This window comes from Vicia villosa, linkage group LG1 (assembly GCF_029867415.1).
Source record: "Vicia villosa cultivar HV-30 ecotype Madison, WI linkage group LG1, Vvil1.0, whole genome shotgun sequence".
Taxonomy (NCBI): Eukaryota; Viridiplantae; Streptophyta; class Magnoliopsida; order Fabales; family Fabaceae; genus Vicia; species Vicia villosa.
This window is the reverse complement of record NC_081180.1, coordinates 86,951,988-86,979,964: the sequence shown is the minus strand read 5'-3', so window position 1 is coordinate 86,979,964 and position 27,977 is coordinate 86,951,988. Positions and strand designations below refer to the sequence as shown.

Below are 27,977 nucleotides of genomic sequence, written 5' to 3'. Positions count from 1 at the left end.
CATGTTAAATTAGGTTTTAGTGTTTAAACCCTAATTTGTTAAGTTAGCTTGTTTATTAAGTTGGCTTGTGTAATGGGCTTTGTGGAAAAAGCCCATTAGTTAGTATGTTAGGTTTTATTATAAATAGCATACTAGCCTCTCATCATTGCTAAGCTGCAAATCCTAATTTAGGGTGAGAGTGTTGCACCCCAAAATTTGCCCTCTTTATTTGAGCTATAAGTTAATAATGACGTTTATTTCGTCATTCAAATTGGAGAAAAAATAATAAAGAGATTTAAGAAGATACGGTGTGAAATGTGGTTTATATAGTGAAATACGAGAAAATTCATAAGTCCTATCTGGAAGATGATATGAGCTGAGTTCCCGCGTATCCCCGACTGTTTCGACGATATCTACAACTTTCGTGTTTGGTTCGAAAGCCAATTCTTTGAGGAAGGTTGTCAGATTTATAAATTTCTGGAGATTTCACAGTGAAAAATGGTGCTGAACCGCAGGTTTTCGGACAATAAAAAATTCATATCTCACAATCCGCTCATCCGATTCCCTCGAAAATTTAACTAGAGCTCCGTGTCATCATTACCGAGATTTCATATGTTCGGACCGAAGACCGATTATGCACTGAAAACTCCCAGCATTTTGAAGAACATTGTAATCTTTCGGTAAAAAGTGCATTTTCGGGTATGTCGCGCCAAGTTTGAAAATTCATAACTTCTTCGATTTTTATCGTATGAAGTCCATTCCGGCGGCATTTTTTCAGAAATTTCGTTAGCTTCGATTCTTTGTCACACGTGCTTGTTCAGATTTCGAGCCGAAGGATGAGTTTTATCGAGTTCTTTGAGCGGTACGCACAAAATTCTGCACAGTCGCACCAGATGAACCGATTTTTCTCGTCATTCAAACGCGCATAATTTCCTCACCGTTTGTCGGATTGAGACGATTCTCGCGGCTACGAGTCACAAATTTAGTCATCTTCGAGATGACGTTGGTCCCGTTTCCGGATTTTGCACCGAGTCACATTTCCCCGAAAATAAGCAAAAAGAGATACGTCGGGGGCATTTTTGACATTTCACCACTTACCCTATATAAACAATTTTCCCTCCTTTTTTCTCATAACTTCAATTCACCCAAAAATCTCATAAACTCTTCTCTTAATTCTCTCTCAAATTCTTAGAATCAAAACTACAAAATTACTCAAAAACTCCAACAATTTTCATCAATTTCTCAAGAACATAACAACACAAAATGGATTGAAGCACAAGAACTTTTATCCCTCCCTCTCAATCAAAACGCTGCACTCTCTTCCTTCTCCCTCCGTACGCGTCGCTACCAGAGCATCCTCCGGCCACCGCATCGCCGTTGCCGCTCTCCCTCATCTCGCTGGAAAACCAACGCTGTTCTCTCACTGTTTTGCGTGATCTCAGCAACTTTCAATTCCTCTTCAATTCTTAATCCAATTCTTGAGGTAATCCTTTGAATTCTCATAGTGTTGTAGTCAATGATGCAACGTAATTTTGATTGGAGGAATTGGATGTGAATGGTTGTATAACATAGCTTAGATCTAATCATGATTGCAAATTGGTAGAACTTAACTTCTAAGCTAACATAGAATCCTCGCACAAAATGTTTGTACTCTATGTGTTTGTGATAAATCTCCATAGAAGTGACATAGGTTAGAATTCTATTATTTAGTGATACTTGTTTTATCTTGCTGTTGTTTCTTGAATTAAAGGTGATAAAGCTTGGCATAGGTTGATATGTTTTGCTAATTGGTTGCGACTTTGTACTTATGTGTTGATATTTGAAGGTTTGTTGCTTATGGAAATTAAGGATTGAAATGATAACTGAGGCATATGGTTCTCGATTGGAGTTTGTTGTTCATGAATGTTATGGATTGCATGCTCAAAATGTGAATTGAGCCTTGGAAATAGAAATGATATGGTGCAGAATTTTTGTTGTTGTTAATGGTGTGTTCTTGAATTGTCATTGATGCAGAATTTTCGAGGTTCAATTATTGTGTTGAAAAATAAGAACGCTGGAAATTTGGTGATGTTTTAGTGTTGTTTGAATGATATTTTAATGCTAATTCAATACATGAACAATGCTGGAAATTATTGGTTTTAAAGTGTTGTTGTTGGACACAATATTTGCATAGAAATCATGTTAATTCAAGTGCCTATGTGCTGGAAATTTTTGTGGTGTTATTTGATATTGTTAGCATGATATTTGTTTGAAATGGTGGATTAAAGAGAGGGTTTAATATTGGAAGTTTACTTGGTTCTTCTTTACTTGAGTTGTTGAGCACTAATTGTTGAATTTGATGGATAACACTTGATAACATGTGGTGCTAATTGTTGAAACTTTTGAAACAATGTTGAGTCTACTTGTTGAAATGTTCATTTTCATGTTGTTTCTATTGATTGATGTGCATTGATAGAAAATTAGAGATTTAATGGTGAGCTATAAAATGATGTGGTAACTTGTTGATTCATGAGGATTAAAGCTTGCTAACACTTGAGTTTTTTTTTACTATTTGAAATGCTTGGAAATGTATGAATAAATATGTTTGAGTTTCTATGTGTTGTTGCTAGTATTTGGCTAAATTTGTGATTTGCTTGGGACTGTTTTGTCACTCTTATTATGCAGCATTTTAACTGGTTCCATTACACTACATTTCCATTCCCATAACTCCTAAAATTTGCCATTTTCTTACATTTTTGACATGAAAATTGATATGTTTGGTTGTTGGTTGATTTCGAGTGATTATATGGTTTGATTAAGTGCTAATAGATGTGTTAGAGGTGCTGGAATTTTTCTGTTTCACTTGTTTGGTGTGTTTCTACTTGTTTTTGAGCTTACGCGCGCGGTATGTCGGCTTTATCAAATTGGTCATAACTTTTGATTTAGGAAGAGTTTTTGAGCATGTGAATATTGTTTTTCATACGTAATAATATTTTCGGAGCTGTTTGTACAGTTTATTTTCGGTTTCGACTGACTTTTTTTACCGTTTTTGCTACTGCCCCTGTTTCGAAAGTCGCGCTTCCGGGCCGATTTTGTAAATTCTGACTTCATATTTGAGTTCCTTGACATATTTTTAGCTTACCATAAAATTTTGGTTTAATTCTGACGAGTTTAGTTTTCACTGTTTTTACCCGGTTTTGCCGTTTCGGTGTACCGTTGTGCATGTAAATACTTGTGTTGGCTTCCGTAGTTTTAGTGTACATATTTGATTTGTTTTTGAATACTATCTCATGTTTCTTATTCGCTTTTGTTATGTTTTCACTTTCTATTCCGTTATCCATTTCCGGTTCAGCTTATAATTCAATAACGCAATTCCGATTGCGGTGCTTTGTTATCTCTAACGTGTGTGCTAGTATGCAAGGCAACACGGAGGCTCTGGTCGATGCCCGCTCTCGTGTTCCGCTTTATTTGCGGGACACGACATTTATCCTCTCTCTGATTCGCGTTTCTACACGCATCCTTTATCATTATACTTGCTTGTCCGGATTTCTGTTTCCCTTGCAGGTGTATGGTATTCGTTGTGCCCGATGCACACGTTGGCGCGTGATTTACTTTCATCGTACCGATTCTTGATTGCTTATGCGGATTTTAATCGGAGTGCTGACATGTTTGCTGTTGCTTTTGCTAGCTCGCTCGCGGGATCCTAGTTTACTCACTCTCCTCGCTTTAGCTTACGGATCATCATCCGTTTGGTATTGATTCCGTTTCATTTTACTTCTTTCTGTACTTTATCGCTTTCTCGCATCATCCTTTAACATGAGAAGTAGGACCTAGACATGCATCTGGCCAAGCCCTCGAAAGAGGCTCTGTTTTTGTTGGTGTGTTTATATTTGTGCTTTGCGGCAGGGAGTCACGGTGTAATAAGTCCTATATGGCACTCCGTTAAGTCCTCATGGAAGGCATGCGGTCAAGGGTTCGTAATCAACCCCCGCCTAGTCTCATCGAGTCTGTTTGGTATGCGCACGCCTCGCGTTGCTCGCTTCCGAACGTGCAAAAGATCTTGTTATCGAGTATGTCAGGAAAAGGGTTCATGCAATCGGACCCCCGTCTTTCCTATAGCTCGCGTCGCTCGACGTTGATGCTCGGTGTACGCACGCACCGTTTTCCTTTACGATCCGTGACGGCTTGGTTGCTGAGAGGGGACCGCCCTCTTGTCTATGGCCCGATCATTTTCACGAGGTCTAATGCTTGGTTGACTTGGGTTGAGCTGCTCCCCTTGGCTATGGCGGGACCTTTTTTCTACCATTCGGTCAGTACCGTTGGTTTTGTTTGCTTTACGAGTGGATGCTCGTTTGTGTGCTATTTGTTTGCTTTTGCCCTTTTCCCTCGTAGGTTGTTAGTTTAGTTATATTTGCACCCTTTGTATGATAACATTAGGTATCAAGCTTTCCCCCTTAGCTTAGGTCTTTCTCATGCATTCTTTAAAACACAAACCACACTCTTTGATTTTCTTTTCTTAAGAACTTGTTATTTCCGCTCCATTCCCAAGCATAAGTCTCCAAAGGTCGAGCAGCGGAGTGTGAATGTAACTCGTTCACCTAAAAAATACAAAACAAACAGAAACTAGTTAGCCGAGCTACGGTAGCTCTGATTCTGCAAAACAGATACGTAGGCAGCGGGGTAGGGCCCGTGCGAGCACAATCCTTTCTTTTCCCTACATTTTGCATTCATTTTAGTCCAGATTAGCGTAGATTTATTACACACCCATAGATTTAGACACAAGCGTGGATACCATCGAGTACGATGGGCGCGAGGGGTGCTAATACCTTCCCCTCGCGTAACCGACTCCCTTACCCTTTTTCTCTGGTCGTGAGACCGTTGTTTTGTTTTGTGGTTTGCTGGCATTCCCTTCCTTTTCAGGATAAATATGTTAGTGGCGACTCTGTTAATTTTCGCGGTAGCGACAGCTGGCGACTCTGCTGGGGACGTCTTGACCTGTCGCTGGTCCGGACCTAGCGAGTCGATCCTAGCGCTTGTGTGTTTATCTTTGGGTGTTTTTACTGCTTTGCATATTTACCTGTTTGCATTGCATTCTATGTGCGCTTTTACTTTTCTGCATCATATTCTGGACTGTCTGGATTTCTATCTGTGGGTGGGTGTTTCAAGAGGTAAAAGGCCCAATACCCAGGCTATGAGTGATACCATAGGAACTAGGAATAGAGTGGCCGTGACGGACAGAAGGCGTATGCCTGATTGATCTGATCACGTATCCACGGGCAGAGCTTGGTGGAATGAGGCAATATCGTATGATAGCGCCTACATTCGATCCTCTGTTGGCTTTTCGACCTACCTTGGCCTAGATTTACCCGTGAGTGGGGCGGGAATCAATCATTGCTTAACAGGTACATTGATGGTGACTTTGGTTCTTGTTCGAGGGTTACCGCTGTTCTTGTTCGTGGGTTACCGTGGTTCTTGTTCGAGGGTTACTTTGGTTCTCGTTCGAGTGGTTCCATTTCCGTGATGGTGACTATGGTTTTGATTCTATTGGTTATGTCCCGTGATCTACGGGGAGTTCTGAATTGGTGCCGAACCTTTGAACCTGTGCCATGTGATTTATCGGTACCCCAGATATATCCAGTATTGTGGTTCCCACCACTTTGCATCATTGCATATTTACTTTTCCAAAAAATGATGTACAAAAAAAAAATAACTAGCATACTAGCATACGTGTTCCTTCCATTTCCAAGGAATCGTTTCTTTAAGCCTCGTGTCGAGCTCTTCTATCTTTTGTTATCTAAAAAATAAAGTATGAGGATTCCTTGGAAATCGAATGAACATGGCATTGCATTTATATCATACATCTCATACATCTCATGCATAACAGGTGTTCAAGATCAAGGAATTCTTATTCAAACTTGGTTCTTTCACCAGACTCAGAGACTTGAGTTGTTCTTATTGTGTGCTAAAAGATCAGTCATGAAACAACTTTGTGGGGATTTTACCGAGAAGAAAGCTCAGTCGGGGTTCTTTTTGAAGACTTGTCTTATGCTCATCTGCTTCCATGCTTGCTTTATTTGCAACTGGTTAAGCTCCGTACTGTGTGGATGTCTACTGATTCTATGCTTGATGACGATGACACTAGGTGTGAGTTCTATTCTGGGGCACCTGGTCGTGATGTTATGATCTGCAAGTATTTGAAATTGCTTGGGGCTCCCGCACGAGGGATAAGCAAGACACTGTCTATCTTGAGCATTGCACCATTTGCATTGCTCGAATCCCTAAAGCATTACAAATTCCGTGTGACTTCACCAGAATTTTCTGCCAGACAGTAATTAAGAGTGATCTGCAAGGGCACACCTCTCATTCTCAAGGTTCTGCTTCACATCCTGAGTCATCTCCTCCTAGAGTTTCCTTTTCAGCAACCTTTACTTGTCAACAGAGACGGAAGGTGTATAAGAAATAAGCTGATGTGATCCTAGTGCCATTATGTTCAGTTGCTTCTGTGCTTGATGGAATTTCAATCGGTTAAGACTCGTGCTTTGGGTGTTTCTCACCACAAATAGCTCTCTTGATTTCAATGACAATACTTGGTGTTTTCCATTCTGGGGGCACCTGATCATAATGTCAAGCCTTACAAGGTTTTGAGGTACAAAGAGTCCAGGACTTGCTCGATACAGAGATGTTTGAGTTTATGGTTTCTACTGGTCAATCCTATTTCATCCGCTGGAAGTAGAATGTTTGATCCTCCTCGAGGAAGTAATTCATGAGAATCACTTGCAACTTGTACTGCCAGAGGTTTGTTTCACAACAACTATTGTGTGTTCCAAGTAATGACTTCGATAGCCAAACGTTAGAGGTTGTTGTTGTTCGCCAATAGTAATACAAGTTTCCTCCATTCATGATGGTGTTTTCTGTTTCAGCAGTTATATTTAGGGCTCCCGACCGAGGGATAAGCAAGACTCTGTGTTCTTGAGTTCGCATCATTGGCAGCTCAAATCCCTAAAGCATTCTACAAACTCCAGTCGCGATATTTAGGGCTCCCGACCGAGGGATAAGCAAGACTCCGTGTTCTTGAGTTCGCATCATTGGCTGCTCAAATCCCTAAAGCTGAGCACTTGCAACTTCTGTATGACTTTGCCGAAATCTTCTTCCAGGAAGTAATTCAAAGTGTTCTACAGGAACATATGTTGTTGTTGGGTGTGCTTTCCACTCTAGGGGCACTTGGTTATCTGATTGAAGGCTGTCAGCCATTCAAAGACAAGGTTCAAGACCTGATTTACTCAAAGGCTATCACATTCACACTTGAGGGCCAGAATTGAAGTTCTCCTCCGACTCAGTGGATCTTCTGAAGCAATAAGTCCATATGGAGAGAATCTCCTCAACATTGGCAGTTCTTGAATCATCATGCATGTTCATGTTTAAGCTTTCTTGCTTTGTTCAATACTGTTGCATGCAAAACTTGTTTATTTTTGAACTATAATCATAATGCATTGGATATGTTTGTCTTAAAAAAAATCCATTCGCTTTTGCTCTTATATGTTTTTATGCTTTTTGTGATACTTAACTCTTGCTACATAAAGCATGATAACTCCGTAGGGAGAATGATGAACATAATACCAATAACCTCAAATGGTATGCTTTTGAATAGAACCTTGTTGATGATGTACAGGCATTGTTTCAAATTCCCAAACACTGGAGATATAAGGGAGTGAAACCCTCGTTAACCCGTCTGAGCCTTCGAAGTAGGAGTTTCTTTTCTATTCACGAAAAAACCCTAACATTCAACCCAGGGCCGGGTAGTGTTCAGTTAACCTGATCAAGCATTCAAAATTCATCAGGAGCACACATCTAAGGATACAATAATGGCTGTCTTTCGAAAGGTTGAGGAAAGTCAAATCCACAACAGTTATCCCTCGTCTCAAGAGGTCGAGACATCAAGATTATCCCTTACATCAGGAGGACGAACGATGACGATACCACAATGGTAATTCTTCATCTACCAAGAATTTAGGCAGTCACGATCACTTCCAATAAAGCAAAGGTAGTGCGGGATCACACGACTTGTCAAAAAAAAAAAGGGGAAAGAAAGAAAGAAAAAAAAAGAAAAAAAGAGAAAGAAAAAAAAGAAAAAAAAGAAAAGAAAAAAGAGAAAGAAAAAAAAAGAAAAAAGGAAATGATAATGAAATTGTTAATCAAGGACAAAGTCGTGTGATGTTAAATCAGGGGATCAAGAAAGGTGAAGTGACTGTCGTGTCCGAATGCCTCATTGGCTCCTCAGTCATCTCAAACTCCTCTTGAAAGACGAATCCTCGTGTCAAGTTAACTGAACTTAGGACTGGAGAACATCACGAAGGGGGTGGACACCAAATAATTTGAGCCTAAAAATCCTTTTTCTAAAACCGTGAACCTGGCCACGTTACAACCCTGAAAAGTCCTAACTGAAGCAGGGGTTAATTCGAAAGCAGACTATAAACGAGAATACGGTAAGCTGACTCCTAGGAGATCCGCTAAATGCTTGGGTTGGTATCACACCATCTTTCTTTCCTAAAAAATCGATGTTACGACATCCCTTCATAAAGTTTCTTTAAACTTCAAGACAAACATACTCTTTGCATTAGAATTATATTTCTCATAATAAACATTCTTTGCATATGAACAAGTGCTTGACATCAAGAAAGTTTCCATCATGAACTTCAGATGAAAAGTTTTATCCTCCCGAAGGACAAGTTGTCTTCCGAACTCCGTTGAGTAGAGGCAACAATATTTCAAAGTCTGATCACCCTCATGGGCACAAAAGCATTTGATTACTCTATCGAGTAAGTTTTCAATCAATCTGAGGCAATCAGGTCAAGATTCGAAGAATCTCTCTAAGTGCTAGGCAATCAGGGGCATTCACCCAAGTGCAGTTGAAGTTACCTCCAACACTGATCAATCAAGGCGTGGTTCTAACATTCATGATACTGGGGCAAGTTGGCTATGATTGCATGAATATCAAGAAGTCCTTACGAGACGAATTTCTTTAAAGTCCCTACAGGCTGGGGCAAGACACTATGCATTGGCATTCTTTCCTCATCAGGAGGTGTTCAATTGAAAGTTCAGGTGTTAGCTAAACAACTTATGAACTCGAAGGCTGTTGAAAGTCAGGATCGTCATCCTTAACATTGATCTGAGATTGAAAGCCCAATACTTGTTGGCATCCTCATAATCAATGCATATTTGCAGAACCCTATGAAAGCCAATGCCTGTTAGGTCCCTTTGAAGTCAACACTTGCTTGACCCATTAATCCCACTTGTTGGTGGTGTTCCCTTGAAGGACTAATTCTTGTTTGATGCTCCGGCCGATACTTGTTTGGTGTTCTAATCATTGCTTGCCTATCAGCTCATTGAATCCAGTGCCTGTATGGAAAGTTTCAAAGCCAAGATGGCTGACAATCTATTTGCTCTTGCATTTTCCCATTGTGGGTGAGCATTACCGTTCTCTGCCATGTGAGGAGACCCTGTAAAGATGTTATGCTATATCTTGGGGCATTTCCATCTGTTTATCTCGTAGGTGCATCCTTTCGAGTGCATCACATTAGCTTATTGGTGGATCTAGCCAAGTGAGAGATTCTCATTCCCCAACTGAGTGCGTCTAGATGAGGTTTTCTTTGTTCCAAGATTCTCATCTCCCCAGCAAAGCACATATCAATGCAATTTCCGTGCTTCAGAAGTCTTATTCCCGGTGGAATGTCTTATCCCCAGTTGAGTCATGATCGAATGGTATTTGATTCCCCAACAAGCTCTTAATGAGGTTCCTTGCCCGAGTCCCCCATTCTCCCCAGTAGAGCGTTTCTCTCCCCAACAAATTGACCTGTTGTCCCCAAGAGAGTTATCTTATTCCCCAGTGGAGTTGTCTTAACAAGAGGTTCTTATGTCAAGTTCCTTATCCCCAGCGGATCTCTCATATCCTCAGCAGCTCGCTTTGAAGAAGTATTCATCTTCCCCACTGATTCTTTCCTCAACAGAATCTGTGTCCTTCAAGGATTTCCCCAGCGGAATGCATTCTACACAAGCAAGTCGGTTACTCCCCATCAGAGTTATCTCCATGACTTGCTCTTATCTCCACATCCCCAGAATGTCGAGAATTTGCTTCTCATATGAAGTTTCTAGGGTATTCCCCAAGCAGTCAATTGGGATGTTCTTATCTTCAGGCAAGATTTATTCCCCAAACAGAGCTCGCATCCAGATTTGATCGTCTCCAGCAGATTTCTGATCCATCTTTGCCAGCTCATAGTTGTGACCCTTGGTCACTCATCTTGTCCTCCCCGCAGAGTTCCATAATCTCTCAAGGATTTCTTCAGCAATTCAGTGCTCCTCCGTTGTCTCCCCAAGCAACGTTCGAATCATGCATCATTTGCATTGCATTCTAAAAAGCATATAGCGTCTTCCTTCTCGGAAACGTTATTCCGTACACATTCATACATGCATCATGCATAAATCATATCATATCTGTTTCTTTCTGCAGGACAGTTATCCAGATTCAAATGCTCCCTAGAGAGCAATATTCGCCTAGTCATTACAGGCGCTTATCCTGATGTTTTGAATCAGAAGAGGATTGTTCTACTTATTTTCTGGCATAGCTCAGATCAGTTCCAAGACATTCCTATTCCCGATGCCCCCAGATCGGTGGAAGATATTTGTTCCTATCCTGATATCCAGCTCAGTTGAAGGAACCGCCTCCGGATCTCTATAGATCTTCCGAAGGAGCAAGCCCTCTGATACATCAGATCAGTCGGAAATATCTACTCCCTGACGATTTAGTTCGTTCAGAAGAAGAAACTCGCCTGCCCAGTCCTGATGCCTAACCATCAGTTGAAGACGCTTTCTTTACCCGGCGTACACAGTTCGGAAGAAACATCTGTTCCTATCCTAATATTCAGATTCAGATTAGTTGAAGGAACCGCCTCCGGATCTCCCAAGATCTTACGAAGGAGCAAGCCACTGATATCATCAGATCAGATGGAGATGTCTGCCTGATCGACTTTGTCTTTCAGATGAAGATTGTCCTACTTATTTTCTAGCATCATGTCTAGATCAGTTTAAAGGCATTCTTTCCCCGGCGTACACAGTTCGGAAGAGATATTGTTCCTATCCTGATTACCAGTTCAGTTGAAGGAACCGCCTCCGGATCCCCGTGGTCTTACGAAGGAGCTAGCCGCTAATTCCCAGATTAGTTGGAATATCTACCTGATGATTTAATTGCATCAGAAGAGATGTCTGCCCAGATTCCCAGATCAGAGATACTTATTACCCGTTGATATTCAGATCAACCGATGTATCTCCTTCGATTCCCAGATCGACTTAAGACATCTATCCCGATGCATGTTCGGAGACATCTGCTACGTCTGATACTCAGATCAGTCGAGATGTTCCTTCTCTTGATGCCCAGATCATCTGAAGTGTTTTCCCCTTCCTGTGGGTGCCCGTTCCTCCTTTTTCACAAGGTGGAGCATATTTATTATCCGGATCAATCGAAGTTTTTCTCCTCGCCTGCGGGGTGGTACATTCCTTCTTGTTACAAGACGGAATCTTCTATTGATCAAGAGCGCAAATTTTCGAGTTCATTCTGGTATTCAATCTCCTTCCACCTCAACGATTCGAAACTTTCGTTTCTCACTCGTCAGGTTCAAGAAGTTTGAATAGGGGCAGCTGTTGCACCCCAAAATTTGCCCTCTTTATTTGAGCTATAAGTTAATAATGACGTTTATTTCGTCATTCAAATTGGAGAAAAAATAATAAAGAGATTTAAGAAGATACGGTGTGAAATGTGGTTTATATAGTGAAATACGAGAAAATTCATAAGTCCTATCTGGAAGATGATATGAGCTGAGTTCCCGCGTATCCCCGACTGTTTCGACGATATCTACAACTTTCGTGTTTGGTTCGAAAGCCAATTCTTTGAGGAAGGTTGTCAGATTTATAAATTTCTGGAGATTTCACAGTGAAAAATGGTGCTGAACCGCAGGTTTTCGGACAATAAAAAATTCATATCTCACAATCCGCTCATCCGATTCCCTCGAAAATTTAACTAGAGCTCCGTGTCATCATTACCGAGATTTCATATGTTCGGACCGAAGACCGATTATGCACTGAAAACTCCCAGCATTTTGAAGAACATTGTAATCTTTCGGTAAAAAGTGCATTTTCGGGTATGTCGCGCCAAGTTTGAAAATTCATAACTTCTTCGATTTTTATCGTATGAAGTCCATTCCGGCGGCATTTTTTCAGAAATTTCGTTAGCTTCGATTCTTTGTCACACGTGCTTGTTCAGATTTCGAGCCGAAGGATGAGTTTTATCGAGTTCTTTGAGCGGTACGCACAAAATTCTGCACAGTCGCACCAGATGAACCGATTTTTCTCGTCATTCAAACGCGCATAATTTCCTCACCGTTTGTCGGATTGAGACGATTCTCGCGGCTACGAGTCACAAATTTAGTCATCTTCGAGATGACGTTGGTCCCGTTTCCGGATTTTGCACCGAGTCACATTTCCCCGAAAATAAGCAAAAAGAGATACGTCGGGGGCATTTTTGACATTTCACCACTTACCCTATATAAACAATTTTCCCTCCTTTTTTCTCATAACTTCAATTCACCCAAAAATCTCATAAACTCTTCTCTTAATTCTCTCTCAAATTCTTAGAATCAAAACTACAAAATTACTCAAAAACTCCAACAATTTTCATCAATTTCTCAAGAACATAACAACACAAAATGGATTGAAGCACAAGAACTTTTATCCCTCCCTCTCAATCAAAACGCTGCACTCTCTTCCTTCTCCCTCCGTACGCGTCGCTACCAGAGCATCCTCCGGCCACCGCATCGCCGTTGCCGCTCTCCCTCATCTCGCTGGAAAACCAACGCTGTTCTCTCACTGTTTTGCGTGATCTCAGCAACTTTCAATTCCTCTTCAATTCTTAATCCAATTCTTGAGGTAATCCTTTGAATTCTCATAGTGTTGTAGTCAATGATGCAACGTAATTTTGATTGGAGGAATTGGATGTGAATGGTTGTATAACATAGCTTAGATCTAATCATGATTGCAAATTGGTAGAACTTAACTTCTAAGCTAACATAGAATCCTCGCACAAAATGTTTGTACTCTATGTGTTTGTGATAAATCTCCATAGAAGTGACATAGGTTAGAATTCTATTATTTAGTGATACTTGTTTTATCTTGCTGTTGTTTCTTGAATTAAAGGTGATAAAGCTTGGCATAGGTTGATATGTTTTGCTAATTGGTTGCGACTTTGTACTTATGTGTTGATATTTGAAGGTTTGTTGCTTATGGAAATTAAGGATTGAAATGATAACTGAGGCATATGGTTCTCGATTGGAGTTTGTTGTTCATGAATGTTATGGATTGCATGCTCAAAATGTGAATTGAGCCTTGGAAATAGAAATGATATGGTGCAGAATTTTTGTTGTTGTTAATGGTGTGTTCTTGAATTGTCATTGATGCAGAATTTTCGAGGTTCAATTATTGTGTTGAAAAATAAGAACGCTGGAAATTTGGTGATGTTTTAGTGTTGTTTGAATGATATTTTAATGCTAATTCAATACATGAACAATGCTGGAAATTATTGGTTTTAAAGTGTTGTTGTTGGACACAATATTTGCATAGAAATCATGTTAATTCAAGTGCCTATGTGCTGGAAATTTTTGTGGTGTTATTTGATATTGTTAGCATGATATTTGTTTGAAATGGTGGATTAAAGAGAGGGTTTAATATTGGAAGTTTACTTGGTTCTTCTTTACTTGAGTTGTTGAGCACTAATTGTTGAATTTGATGGATAACACTTGATAACATGTGGTGCTAATTGTTGAAACTTTTGAAACAATGTTGAGTCTACTTGTTGAAATGTTCATTTTCATGTTGTTTCTATTGATTGATGTGCATTGATAGAAAATTAGAGATTTAATGGTGAGCTATAAAATGATGTGGTAACTTGTTGATTCATGAGGATTAAAGCTTGCTAACACTTGAGTTTTTTTTTACTATTTGAAATGCTTGGAAATGTATGAATAAATATGTTTGAGTTTCTATGTGTTGTTGCTAGTATTTGGCTAAATTTGTGATTTGCTTGGGACTGTTTTGTCACTCTTATTATGCAGCATTTTAACTGGTTCCATTACACTACATTTCCATTCCCATAACTCCTAAAATTTGCCATTTTCTTACATTTTTGACATGAAAATTGATATGTTTGGTTGTTGGTTGATTTCGAGTGATTATATGGTTTGATTAAGTGCTAATAGATGTGTTAGAGGTGCTGGAATTTTTCTGTTTCACTTGTTTGGTGTGTTTCTACTTGTTTTTGAGCTTACGCGCGCGGTATGTCGGCTTTATCAAATTGGTCATAACTTTTGATTTAGGAAGAGTTTTTGAGCATGTGAATATTGTTTTTCATACGTAATAATATTTTCGGAGCTGTTTGTACAGTTTATTTTCGGTTTCGACTGACTTTTTTTACCGTTTTTGCTACTGCCCCTGTTTCGAAAGTCGCGCTTCCGGGCCGATTTTGTAAATTCTGACTTCATATTTGAGTTCCTTGACATATTTTTAGCTTACCATAAAATTTTGGTTTAATTCTGACGAGTTTAGTTTTCACTGTTTTTACCCGGTTTTGCCGTTTCGGTGTACCGTTGTGCATGTAAATACTTGTGTTGGCTTCCGTAGTTTTAGTGTACATATTTGATTTGTTTTTGAATACTATCTCATGTTTCTTATTCGCTTTTGTTATGTTTTCACTTTCTATTCCGTTATCCATTTCCGGTTCAGCTTATAATTCAATAACGCAATTCCGATTGCGGTGCTTTGTTATCTCTAACGTGTGTGCTAGTATGCAAGGCAACACGGAGGCTCTGGTCGATGCCCGCTCTCGTGTTCCGCTTTATTTGCGGGACACGACATTTATCCTCTCTCTGATTCGCGTTTCTACACGCATCCTTTATCATTATACTTGCTTGTCCGGATTTCTGTTTCCCTTGCAGGTGTATGGTATTCGTTGTGCCCGATGCACACGTTGGCGCGTGATTTACTTTCATCGCACCGATTCTTGATTGCTTATGCGGATTTTAATCGGAGTGCTGACATGTTTGCTGTTGCTTTTGCTAGCTCGCTCGCGGGATCCTAGTTTACTCACTCTCCTCGCTTTAGCTTACGGATCATCATCCGTTTGGTATTGATTCCGTTTCATTTTACTTCTTTCTGTACTTTATCGCTTTCTCGCATCATCCTTTAACATGAGAAGTAGGACCTAGACATGCATCTGGCCAAGCCCTCGAAAGAGGCTCTGTTTTTGTTGGTGTGTTTATATTTGTGCTTTGCGGCAGGGAGTCACGGTGTAATAAGTCCTATATGGCACTCCGTTAAGTCCTCATGGAAGGCATGCGGTCAAGGGTTCGTAATCAACCCCCGCCTAGTCTCATCGAGTCTGTTTGGTATGCGCACGCCTCGCGTTGCTCGCTTCCGAACGTGCAAAAGATCTTGTTATCGAGTATGTCAGGAAAAGGGTTCATGCAATCGGACCCCCGTCTTTCCTATAGCTCGCGTCGCTCGACGTTGATGCTCGGTGTACGCACGCACCGTTTTCCTTTACGATCCGTGACGGCTTGGTTGCTGAGAGGGGACCGCCCTCTTGTCTATGGCCCGATCATTTTCACGAGGTCTAATGCTTGGTTGACTTGGGTTGAGCTGCTCCCCTTGGCTATGGCGGGACCTTTTTTCTACCATTCGGTCAGTACCGTTGGTTTTGTTTGCTTTACGAGTGGATGCTCGTTTGTGTGCTATTTGTTTGCTTTTGCCCTTTTCCCTCGTAGGTTGTTAGTTTAGTTATATTTGCACCCTTTGTATGATAACATTAGGTATCAAGCTTTCCCCCTTAGCTTAGGTCTTTCTCATGCATTCTTTAAAACACAAACCACACTCTTTGATTTTCTTTTCTTAAGAACTTGTTATTTCCGCTCCATTCCCAAGCATAAGTCTCCAAAGGTCGAGCAGCGGAGTGTGAATGTAACTCGTTCACCTAAAAAATACAAAACAAACAGAAACTAGTTAGCCGAGCTACGGTAGCTCTGATTCTGCAAAACAGATACGTAGGCAGCGGGGTAGGGCCCGTGCGAGCACAATCCTTTCTTTTCCCTACATTTTGCATTCATTTTAGTCCAGATTAGCGTAGATTTATTACACACCCATAGATTTAGACACAAGCGTGGATACCATCGAGTACGATGGGCGCGAGGGGTGCTAATACCTTCCCCTCGCGTAACCGACTCCCTTACCCTTTTTCTCTGGTCGTGAGACCGTTGTTTTGTTTTGTGGTTTGCTGGCATTCCCTTCCTTTTCAGGATAAATATGTTAGTGGCGACTCTGTTAATTTTCGCGGTAGCGACAGAGAGGTTATTTGTTATTATTGTAAACTTGTAATCTTGTTCTAAGAGAAAGTGAAAGAATAACAGTTATAACCAATTATTGTGTTCCTCTTCTTCGTTGTCCTTTATTCTTCCTTGTTTTATAATTTGTTCGTGGCATTGAATTCACAACAAGACTGATCGAAGAAACCATAATACTTTATTCCTAAGTATCCTTCCTTTTTGTTCCTGCAAACCGAATCTCAATTAACCTAACACATTTTTCTTTTATCTTCCTGTCCACCTCAAAGAAATGATCGTTGAATATTTATGATCTCCTTTATTATTTCTTTAGGGGTCTAGTAAAAGGAAAAATGATAAATAGGAAGATTACTTAGGACAACAATCGTCATTGTAATTCTTCCTCCTTGAGATATGAACTTCCCTTTTCAAGAAGAAAGCCTTCTTTGAAGCTTGTTAACTGTATTTTTCCAAGCTGACTTCTTCCTTGGATTAATTCCCACCTCCAAACCTAAAAAGTGAAAGGTAGAGATCCTACATCACAAGACAAGAAGGTTGAGTCTGATGAAATAAATTCACCTTTCAAGTTCAATCCGAAAATCCAGCTCCAAAAATCCAGCTCTTAGAAAGGTTCACCCTGCGGCCCTAAAACATTTTAAAGCCCCTTAGAATGGCTTTAATGCTCCACAAATTGTTCCAAGATCCATTACAAAAGATTATTGTATCATCTGCAAATTGTAAGAGTTCAAAGTTGACATCACTCTTAAATTGGAATCCTTAAAATTCTTTAAGTCTGGTTGCTTGAGACATCAATCTTGACAACCCTTCTGCCACCAACAAAAATAAAAAATGGAAAGGGGTCCCCTTGTCTCAAACCTCTCTTCACTTAAAATTTTAAAGTTGGACTTCCATTCATTAAGATGGGCATAGAGTTAATAAAAACCAGGGCTTCCATCCATTGTAACAATCTTGGGCAAAGTTCGTCCTCTTCAAAATATACCTCAAGAAATATGAGGAAACACAACCGTATGCTTTCTAGAAATCCACCTTTACCACTAAACACTCCTGATTGGTTCTAGAAAAATGTCTTTTGCATAGAAAAGAAGATTGACTACTAGAAACCCAATCCATTCGTAACTTTCTTCATTCTTGAAGCTAAGAGTTTTAAGAGAATCCTATAAAGACTTGTGATCAAACAAATTGACATGTAATCTCCTAAAGATTGGGGGTTCTCTATTTTTGGAATTAAAGTCAATAAAGATGTTGTTACTGCTATAGGAAGCTTGAAGCTATAGAATAAGTCCTTTACAAAGTTCAAGATATCTTTCTTGAGAATCTCCCAACACGCTTTGAAGAAATTCATGTTAAAACCATCAGGCCCTGGACTTTTATTGTAACACCCTAAAACCTTAACTCTTATAATACATATTTAAAACAACTATTCACATAAGGCATCACACAGAACCTGCATCGTAACATGGGTTAAGTAAAACACAATATAATATTAACTCTTGTCATCACATGCTCGCCTCTACTAAGGCTCAACATAGCGGAATTAATCCACAAAACACAACACATCAATTAATCGAGTTCATTATAAATCTTTATTAGAAATTAAACGCAATTATGACAAAAGCCTTAAACATCAAAACAACTAAAAAATATCAAGAGTTATAACATCTACTCTTGTAACAACAACTCAAAAATAGTAATAAACAATAAACATAATGCCCGCCCGCCCAATATTATAGATTAGAACAACATAATCTAAATGTCGCATAAAAATGGAAAAAGAAGAATAACTTCAACGCCATCCTTAAACTCTAACGCATCTACTTATTTACCTGTTTATGTGTACTTCAAGAAGGAGCACAGAACACCACAAACAACAAAAAGGTGAGAATACGCTCAAAATATATAATGGTGCAAAAGTATGTAAGGGTAGCCTAAAACAAACATCAACATTCATACATTTTATTTACATCGATTCAACATCATTCATTCACATCAATCACGAAAACTCAATTTCATACTCAACAATTCATCCACAAACATCTTTATATAAATGCAATGCAGACAACGACTCAACTCATGCATATGCAGTGGCGGAGCCAGAAAAATTATAAAGCCTGGGCAAAAATTTAAAAACTGCAAATTCACGTTGTATATAATATATAAATAATTATCTATCAAAATAAAATAGACTCGTCATTTTGTTAACAAAAATATAATTTAAAATAAAGGAGATAAACATAATCTTATAATATCATGTTATATAAAATTACGAGGCAAGTGTCTTTTCCGAGACTTCTTTGCGCTGAATTTTCTCTATCAACAAAAATCTCCTCATCTCTGAACAAAAGATAAAATAGTTAATAAATTTATTTATAAATAACCTAAAAAGTAAAAAAAAAACCTATAATGAAAAGATATCAACAAAGAAAACTAATTTATTAATAACCTAAATAACAACAAAATCTATAAATCAAATTATAATGAAAAGCTATTTAGGTATCTACAACTAATTTATAAACCAATTTTACATCAATAATTAGTAACCTAACCAAGCTATTTTGACAAACTCAAAGCATTGTAACTGAATTTTTCCTAAAGCTAAGAAGATTACATTCTTTTCAATTTTCCAGTTAAGAAGATTACATCTTTTTCAATTTTCCAGCCCTTGCCCCCTAGCACTGTAACTGAATTTTTCCGGAAACATTTTCTTAACTATAACATTTGCTGTAAACCCTAAATAACAACAAAATCTCCTTATCAAATCAAAACAGTGCTATATATCATAAACAACGAAAAATAAAAAACAGTATTATACCGAAAGCCAAAAGCGTGTAATTTGTGAGATTTGCGATTGTGACGGCGACGAAGTCGAAGAGACAGATGAAGGGACAGGGAGGCGACTAAGGGAGGGAGTCGGTGAAGGGAGAGAGTCGACGGAGGGAGGGAGATGACGGAAGGAGGGAGACGACGAAGTGATGAGGACGGCGGAGGGGGAAGCGATTTTTTCTTCTCCTTTTGAAACGTGTTTCTGACTTTGTATTCCTTATCCTTTCCTATTTTTCTTTCTTTTTTTTTTAATTTTCTTACTTAGTTTTAATAATATAATATAATTTAAAAAAATATTTGGGCCAGGTGGAGCCCGGGCAACGGCCCACCCTGGCCGTACGGTAGATTCGCCCATGTGCATATGGTAACAATCAACGAAGGTTCTTCATACGAACCAGGTCCACCCTTTTAAACCCCGAACCCACCCTTCTAGGTTTGGGAAAATTCACCAGTACACCTTTCTAGACTTACAACTTGCCCCTTTCAACAACAGTGACATAATGAATGCATGTCATACAACTTAATGCAACAATAATGATTAAGACCCCCTTCTGACCATAAACAATCATGCATTGACAACACAATAAAAGTCACATCTGATCTATTATCCAACACTCACAATAACAACAATCACTTAATTCAATTATTATCCAGCCTTGATAATAATCCATCACCACATAACAACCATAGTTATGCATACAAAACATAATAATTCATTAATCACTTAACAACACCAAATAGCATAACCGATTTAATTAAAAAAATTAAATAATTTTAAATCAATTATTAATACTCAACAACACAATTTAATCATGTATTTAATTAATTAAAGTCACCAAAATATGCTCAACAACAATTAACATGAACCGCATGATAAAACAACACTGAAAATCCAACTCAGCAGCCATTGACATTACATCTTAAGTAAGATAGTATATTCACATCCTTAAGTGCATATCCGGCCTCTTATAGCATTACGCATTAGTTTTCCGACACTTCGATTCGCGTCTCAATCGTAGTCACGGAACTCAAGTTACGACGTTTTCAAATAATGTTGTATTGTCAGCGTCACCAGGCGAGAATGTTGCTCGCCGGGTGAGGTTTCGAACCCAAAACCTTTTTTTCTCTGCATAGCTTGTCAGACGAGCCTCTGGTCTCGCCGGGCGAAAATGCTTAACCTGCATAACTCAAAATATGATTTTTCACCATTGGAGGCCGTTTGGACCCCGATTTCGATTTCGTAAAATGCCCCAATCTCAAAATTCGACATACAACAATTATCCAATGATTAAAACATCAAATTCACACTTTAGCACAAATTGGTATCAACAAAATCATGTAATTTTATCATAATCATATCACTCATATGAACACATACTCAATCAATATTCACTAACAGACACACAAAATTCATGTTAAAATCAGTGCACAAAAATCTTAGCATTTGCCTAAATTACATCATGTTTTCATACCGATTTCATTCATCCAACAATAAAGAAAACGAAAGAAAAATCTAATAAGGATTAAAGACTTCCCTTACCCAACAATGCAATCAACACCATATTTAGATTTTATAAGGGTTTAACTTTTATTTTAATCTTATTTGAAATTTATGATTGATCACACAAAAAGCTATTTTAACATAAAATAAAAGAACAGAAAAAATATATGCATCATTGTAAAATTGTATGCCGAGTTATCGTGATATTTTAAAGTTAATTGTATGATATGATTAATTGAAATTTTTTTATTACATGACAGTATAAAATAAACTGTCAAAATTCTAAATAAAAATAATTTAAACAAATAAAAAACAATACATCATTTAATTATATTTCTTTTTAGGCTTAATTGTAACTTTAGTCTTACTATTTTGTCTTTTTCTTGATTTTGATCCCTCTATTATAAAAACTATTATTTTAGTATCTTTTTTAAGTTTTCCATGCAATTTTCGTCCTCCTATTTTGTTTTTTGTTTTTTGCAAAATTAATATCTATTTTTGTTTCAATTTTTTAAAAAAAACTCATAAAAAAGACCAAAATCATGATTTAAAAAATAGGAGGACCAAAATAAAATAAAAAAAGAAAAATGAAAAAACCAAAGTTACAACTTACAACTAAGGGTCTGTTTGATAAAAATAGCGATTGACTGATAAGATAGCTGATAACTTATAGCTTATGACTGATGGCTGATGACTTATAGCTTATAGCGGATGGTTGAGACTGATAGCTTATAAGCTCATTGAAGTGTTTGGTAAAATTAGCGGTTCAATTAACTTATAAATGTAAAATGACATAAAAGATATTTAATATATAATTATTTTATTTTAAATTAAAATAAATTATAAGGGTTAAAAATGGATTTTAATTGAAATAATAAGGATAAAAAAGGAAGAAAAAGTAATAAGCTATAAGACATAAGCTAAAACGCTATTTGAAATAGCGTCTGAAAAATAAGTTATAAGCTAGTAAAATAAGCTATAAGCTCGTGATGAAAAGACCGTTATCAAACGGGTCTAAATTACCATATGAGTTTATAAGACATAAGACATAAGCTCGAAAAAATGTCTTACCAAACAGAGTCTAAGCCTTCATTTTATTTATTTATGTGTGAATGGTGGAATTTTTTAAACCAACTAGTTTACCGACACCTATTTATTTATTTCTAAAAATAACCTTATTGCGCCACCGATAATGACATAAAAAGTGAAAATAAGGTAACCGTTATAGAACTCGTACTCAAACAGTAACACCATTTTGAATCACTTCACTTTTCCCTCTTCAACTCGTCTTTCCCATCACCAAACCCTAGACATCCATTTCTTCAAACAGATGCAATGCAAGACTTCCTCGGCTCCATTCGCCGATCCATAGTTTTCTCATCTCCACCCGCACACGACGACGATGGACGCTTCACCGGATTCGCCAACAAGATCGGCTCCGCCATTCGTAAATCCAGAATCGGCCTCAAGTCTCCTCCTCCACCTCCGCCGCCAATTAGGTGGCGGAAAGGTGAGTTGATTGGTTCCGGTGCTTTCGGTCGAGTTTATATGGGTATGAACCTCGACTCCGGGGAGCTTATTGCCGTTAAACAGGTCAATTTCATTTTCATCATATTTTCTTTCATTTTTGTATGTGTGTGGAAATTAGTTATTTATTGATCCTTTTTACTTGTTGTTTTCTTTAGGTTTTGATCGAGCCTGGTATCGCTTTCAAGGCGAATACACAGGTACGGGTTTCAATTCTTTGTTTTGAGCTTCATATAAGTGGAATTGGAAATGCATTAGTTACTATATTGGTGTTTTATGTAAGATGGCGGATTTCAGTGTGGATGTTGAACTCTGATCTGAAAAATCTGTTTCTTTTGTGTTGAATCAGGCTAATATTCGGGAGCTTGAAGAAGAAGTGAAGCTTCTCAAGAATCTTAAGCATTCAAATATTGTTGTGAGTGTAGTTTTATTATGTTAGTATGAGTGAGTGATTTTGATTGCTTGGTGTTGATTATAGTAATTTTATTTTATCCTTTTTGGTTGTTCTTTATTACATAGAGATACTTGGGAACGGCTAGAGAGGAAGATTCCTTGAATATTCTGCTGGAGTTTGTACCTGGTGGATCTATCTCGTCACTGTTGGGGAAATTCGGATCCTTTCCTGAGTCAGTGAGTGGTTTTAACTTTATCTAGTGCATGAAGAATATGATGGGTTGTGCTATTTTTGTTGTTCATGTTCAATTTCTTTTAACAGGTTATAAGAACGTATACAAAACAGCTTTTAGAGGGGCTTGAATACCTTCACAATAACAGAATTATTCACAGGGACATTAAGGTACAATACTCTTGCTTTTTTAATTTGGCTTTTAGACGACTCTGTTTTGTTCTCTCTCTCATATTTTAATTTGATGTGTTGTTGGATGTAGGGTGCAAACATTCTAGTTGATAACAAAGGGTGTATTAAACTCGCAGACTTTGGTGCATCCAGGAAAGTCGTGGAATTGGTATGGAAGTGTTGATGCTATTAATTCATTATGCTATTACAAGCTTCTTGCGTAATTTTGTTTGTGGCTAATATCTAATGTTTGCGGATTTGATATAGGCTACCATAAATGGAGCAAAGTCTATGAAGGGTACCCCACACTGGATGTCACCTGAAGTTGTTTTACAGACAGGATATACAACGTAAGTGGACTAAATATTTGAAAAGGAAAATTTAATAACTGCCAAATCTACTAATTCGGCTTCTGAAGGTTTATTTGTCAGAAGTAATGAAAATCAAAAGGCAATAAGGATTTTGTATGACATGGAATGAAATGAAATTTGTATCGGTTGTGTGACATGTTGAGGTGTACTGTTGTCTCACCCTAACTACAGAATTCAATTCATCAATTCATTATAAGGGTACTAGAAACAATTAGACAAATTAATTACTGTCAGTTCTTTAGCATTTTCTACCTTCCTTGTCCTACTTTGGTTCCTGGCAATAGAAATATAGACTTTTGGGGGGTTGATGAGGAGTGTAAGTTGCTTGAACAGTTCATGATTCTATTTCTTTTTTCCTTCAATTCTAGGGAAACTTTTAGATAGTTAAGCCATCACAATAATAAATTCCGAAAAACTGCAGTCCACTCCTAAAGCTAATAAATATCACTGAAGAATTGTTCAATGTGCATAGTCTTATTTTTATCCTTTCTAAATAAATATTCATCTGCAAACACTTTTTCTTCTCTTATGAGCTTTCAAGAGGTAAAGTTTTATTAGGATACAACTTCACTAATAATTTTATTGATATAGTTTCTTACATTGTTATAGTTTTAGGCTTGACTTTTGAGGTTTTGGCTACCTGTGAGGTTACAGTATGTACTCTTGTAGCTATAATTATAGAAGTTCACGATGTGTAAGTGTTTGGTACATTACTGGAACCATGTAGGGGTTGTATTTCCTCTTTGGTTCTGTCTTGTAAATCTCTATTCCCTCATGTCATAACCCGTAAATAAACAAAAACATGTTTAGAGGTTCATTTGTATTGGTTGGAAATGGACTGATGGGGGAGGAAATTGAGTTAAAAATTTAAGAGAATAATATCGGTGATAGAGTAAGTAATGTCATTACTAATAAAACATGTGGGTTTCAACCTTTGATCCTTTGCCAAGACTTGTGTGCTTGACACCTGTTCACATCCTGACTCTGATTTACAAAATTGTAGTAGACATGGTAAAAATCTTGTAGACAGATAAGATTCAAACATGTAAATGCAGATTATAGGAACAAGTTTTTGTAAAAAAATAAGCAACATAGAAAATAATAATTAGTAATTTCTCATAAATCCTTTTTGTTTTTTGTTACTTTTGTTATAGACCTTTTGAACCTATTATTTAAGAGTGAACACAGTGATGAACTTATATTCTGTGTTTTCAGTCACATTATAGTATTACAACCCATTCTTGGGATGGCACCTGACTTTTGATTTATTAGCTCTGCTGATATATGGAGTGTTGCATGCACTGTGATAGAGATGGCCACAGGAAAGCCTCCATGGAGTCAACAGTATCCCCAGGAGGTACATGCTTTTAAGTTCAAGCCTTACTAAGGAATCTAATTTTATCAATGACTTTCTTAAGTTGATCTCTTTTTTTTATCTATCGCTCTGCAACTTTGTTTTTTGTAGTGTTTTTGCTTAAGCTTATTTTTCTTTTAGGTTTCAGCTCTTTTCTACATTGGGACAACTAGATCTCATCCACCAATACCTGAACATCTGTCTGCTGAGGCAAAGGACTTTTTGCTGAAATGCTTTCACAAGTACATATAAAATGCTTTTACCATTTTTATTTTATTAAAACTGCACAATTTTATTCCGACTGCATTCGTTTTAAAAAGGCTAGTGATACAGTTTGACATTTAGCTCTTAAGTTGTAATCATTACACATCAATTTGTGGTGGCAGGGAACCAGATTTAAGACCTTCTGCATCAGACTTGTTACTGGTATTTTGCAAATCTTCCTCCTCTTCAGCCAACTTACGTAATATTCAGTTATAAAATTAAAAATGTTTAAAATTATTTGTTTTTTTAACTCAGCTTTCCTTCAATATAATGATTTTGCCGAATATCTGCAGCATCCATTCATCACTTGCGAGTATCAGGAATCTCATTCAATGTCACGCAGTTCGGTCAGGGTTAGTGTCCCGGTGCGAGTTTATACAACATAAACTAAGACCATTTTTGATAACTTACTTTTTATCAACTGTTTACTTTTCCAATATCTAGGACTCTTGCAATCGGATGGCAACACATGGGATGAACACTAGGAACTTGTAAGTATACTAGATAACACTTGTTTTTTGTGGAACTTCTCATGGTCATGGAGCATCCGACATCAGTTTCTCTTCTATTCTGCAGTTTGGATTCCATCCAAGGATCAACCTGTACTGGCCTAAAGGATGTTTGTCAGATGGATAGTTTAAGGTTCTCAAATGCAAATCTTCTAAAACCAGGTTCCTACCAGGGAGCAGACAACTATGATGATGACATGTGTCGGATGGATGATGAAGATGATATTTTGGTTGCGTCATCAGTAAAAGCTAACTTCCTACTTGCTGCTGACGACATAAAGGTGCCAAGTTTGAATGTCATTCTTTTGCTGTTTTTGATGTTTCATGATTAGTGTTTATTGAACATTTGACTGAGTGGATGATATTATCACTGGAATAGAGTTTCAATCCAATGTGCGAACCTGTGGAGGATGGCTGGGCTTGCATGTCTGATGAAACACTAAATTTGAAGAAAAGCAGACTGAACTTGTCCCCAGATCAAACTATTAGGAAAACTATGAGTACCAAACCATCTCCTAATGCAGAGAAGGAGTTTTCATTTTCAAGTGAACCTCTTGGTGTTGAAGATGATGATGAAGTGACAGAGTGCAAAATTAGAGCTTTCTTGGATGATAAGGTTTTATTTTAGTATGAGACCAGATAACATATATTTTGACTTTCAATATATTAGTACTTAATGGCCAATACTTTTTATTTTTGCTTGTATTTCTCTTTAATTTTAACATGGTTGGAATTACAAACTGATTTTTTTCCCTTTGATGAATTACAATAGGCCTTTGAACTGAATAAGCTCCAAACACCTCTTTATGAAGAATTCTTTGGCAAATCAATTGCAGCCATTCCTCCTGTACCTGTTGCAGTTTCAAAGAGTAAAGTTATTTCAGATGTCTCAAATGTAACATCGAAAAGCGGGTCTCCTTGTCGAGATAGACGGCGATTCTCAATGGCTAGCATTACCAATGTAACAAGCCCTGAGAGTCATAGAAAATATCTTACGAAACCTGTGACTGCTCGTAGTAAACCTTTGCAGGAAATTCAGCCTTCTGAGCTTTATGAGTCAAAGGAGACTCTTCATGATGCTGAGCTGGGATCAAGTGTCAGGTTTGTATTTGGTGCTTGATAGTGGCTAGTGGACCTGTGTTTAAATATACCTGCATACTGAAATTAAAATTGTTTTCATATGCAGCCCAAGCTTCTCCGAGAGGCAAAGGAAATGGAAAGAAGAACTTGCAGAAGAGCTTGAGCGGACGCGAGGTAAGCTACGAAAAAATTGCAGTTTCTTTTTTTTTTTCCTCCTGTAGGTATGGGTAGGGATTTCCATATCTTCTCTTTCGTAGCCTTTTGGGCAATACGAATGCCAGTTCTCTTTGCATATTAAATAGTTATGGAAATAGTAAAATCACCTTTAAAAGAGTCTGGATGATTTATTTTTGAGGCCAGGCAAATAATGGGACAGGTATTAGAAATGTTGGAAAGAACTTGAAAGAGATTACAAGCATTACAAAGTACAACTGGACTCAGTCTTATGAAATTCTCATTGAGAGTTTGACTTCCTTATTATAGGGATCTTTTATCTTTTAGCCTTAAGTCTACACCTAACTCTAAAATGCCAGTTTGAATTGAGTACACATACTTGGAAAATTCTGCATAACATGCTTAGAAGATTCTGCATAACATGCTTAGAAGATTCTGCATAACATGCTTAGAAGATTCTGCATAGTTGACCGACCTTGAACGGAAATATTATTCAAAGTATATGAAAGTATGTTCCGTTTCTTTTATTTCTCAAAAATATCTTATATCCTTTCTTTGATTTGCTAGAGTATGAGAGTATGCTTTATTCAGCATTTTTGTCGGTAGTATTTTCTGGAAACATGACGAGTGCAAGTTTGTATTGCAGAGGTTATGCGTCAAACAGGTGGAGGGAAGATAACATCCCCAAAGGATCGCAATTTTCTCAGAGACTGATTGCTTGTTCATTGCTTCTTCGGGCTATTTTCAATTCATCTTTTGACATTTTCCTGCAAGGAGGAAAACTAGTCTTATCTTTTGGAGGATTTGCAAGTATATAACAGCATTTACCATGCCAAGTAACCTTGCAATGAAGAATTCGAAATTTTGGCTCGGCAGGAAAATTTAAAATTAGTAGTACATTGATATTGATTTTTTTTCTTCTTTTTCAATATCTTCCCGATTCTCTCTGTATTTTAGCTAGATATGCATATAGTGTATTAAGTTATTATGTATAAAAATATCATCCAAATAGAAAAGAAGTGAAGAAAGTTTAATATGTTTATGGAGTTCTGAGGAAATTATAAATGGAGTGACATGGCTACACAGTCTTTGATCTATGATTGGCTATGTGCTTACAAAGTTAAGCACAGTTGTGGTATTTTACCGGGCTTGCCTTTAAATTCCATTAATTCTTTGGGTTGCTCTTCCTA

General features: G+C 37.8%; 1 protein-coding gene across 2 annotated transcripts; it reads left to right on the top strand.

The window, feature by feature from the left end:
* Positions 1-199: 199 nt before the first annotated feature.
* Positions 200-27,977, top strand: LOC131643443 (mitogen-activated protein kinase kinase kinase NPK1-like). 2 transcript variants are annotated; one of them, XM_058913657.1, is made up of 19 exons: positions 200-12,930; positions 15,115-15,178; positions 22,043-22,305; positions 22,398-22,439; positions 22,589-22,654; positions 22,759-22,869; positions 22,955-23,035; positions 23,127-23,204; positions 23,303-23,385; positions 24,679-24,763; positions 24,902-25,002; positions 25,147-25,186; positions 25,318-25,377; positions 25,469-25,515; positions 25,601-25,814; positions 25,913-26,149; positions 26,306-26,634; positions 26,720-26,787; positions 27,434-27,977. In XM_058913657.1, the coding sequence occupies exons 3-19, from the start codon at positions 22,048-22,050 to the stop codon at positions 27,499-27,501; spliced, it is 1,968 nt and encodes a 655-aa protein (XP_058769640.1). In that variant the 5' UTR covers positions 200-12,930; positions 15,115-15,178; positions 22,043-22,047; the 3' UTR covers positions 27,502-27,977. The 2 variants fall into 2 exon arrangements, with proteins under 2 accessions (XP_058769640.1, XP_058769639.1); XM_058913656.1 differs by lacking the exons at positions 200-12,930; positions 15,115-15,178 and having other exon boundaries at positions 19,329-22,305.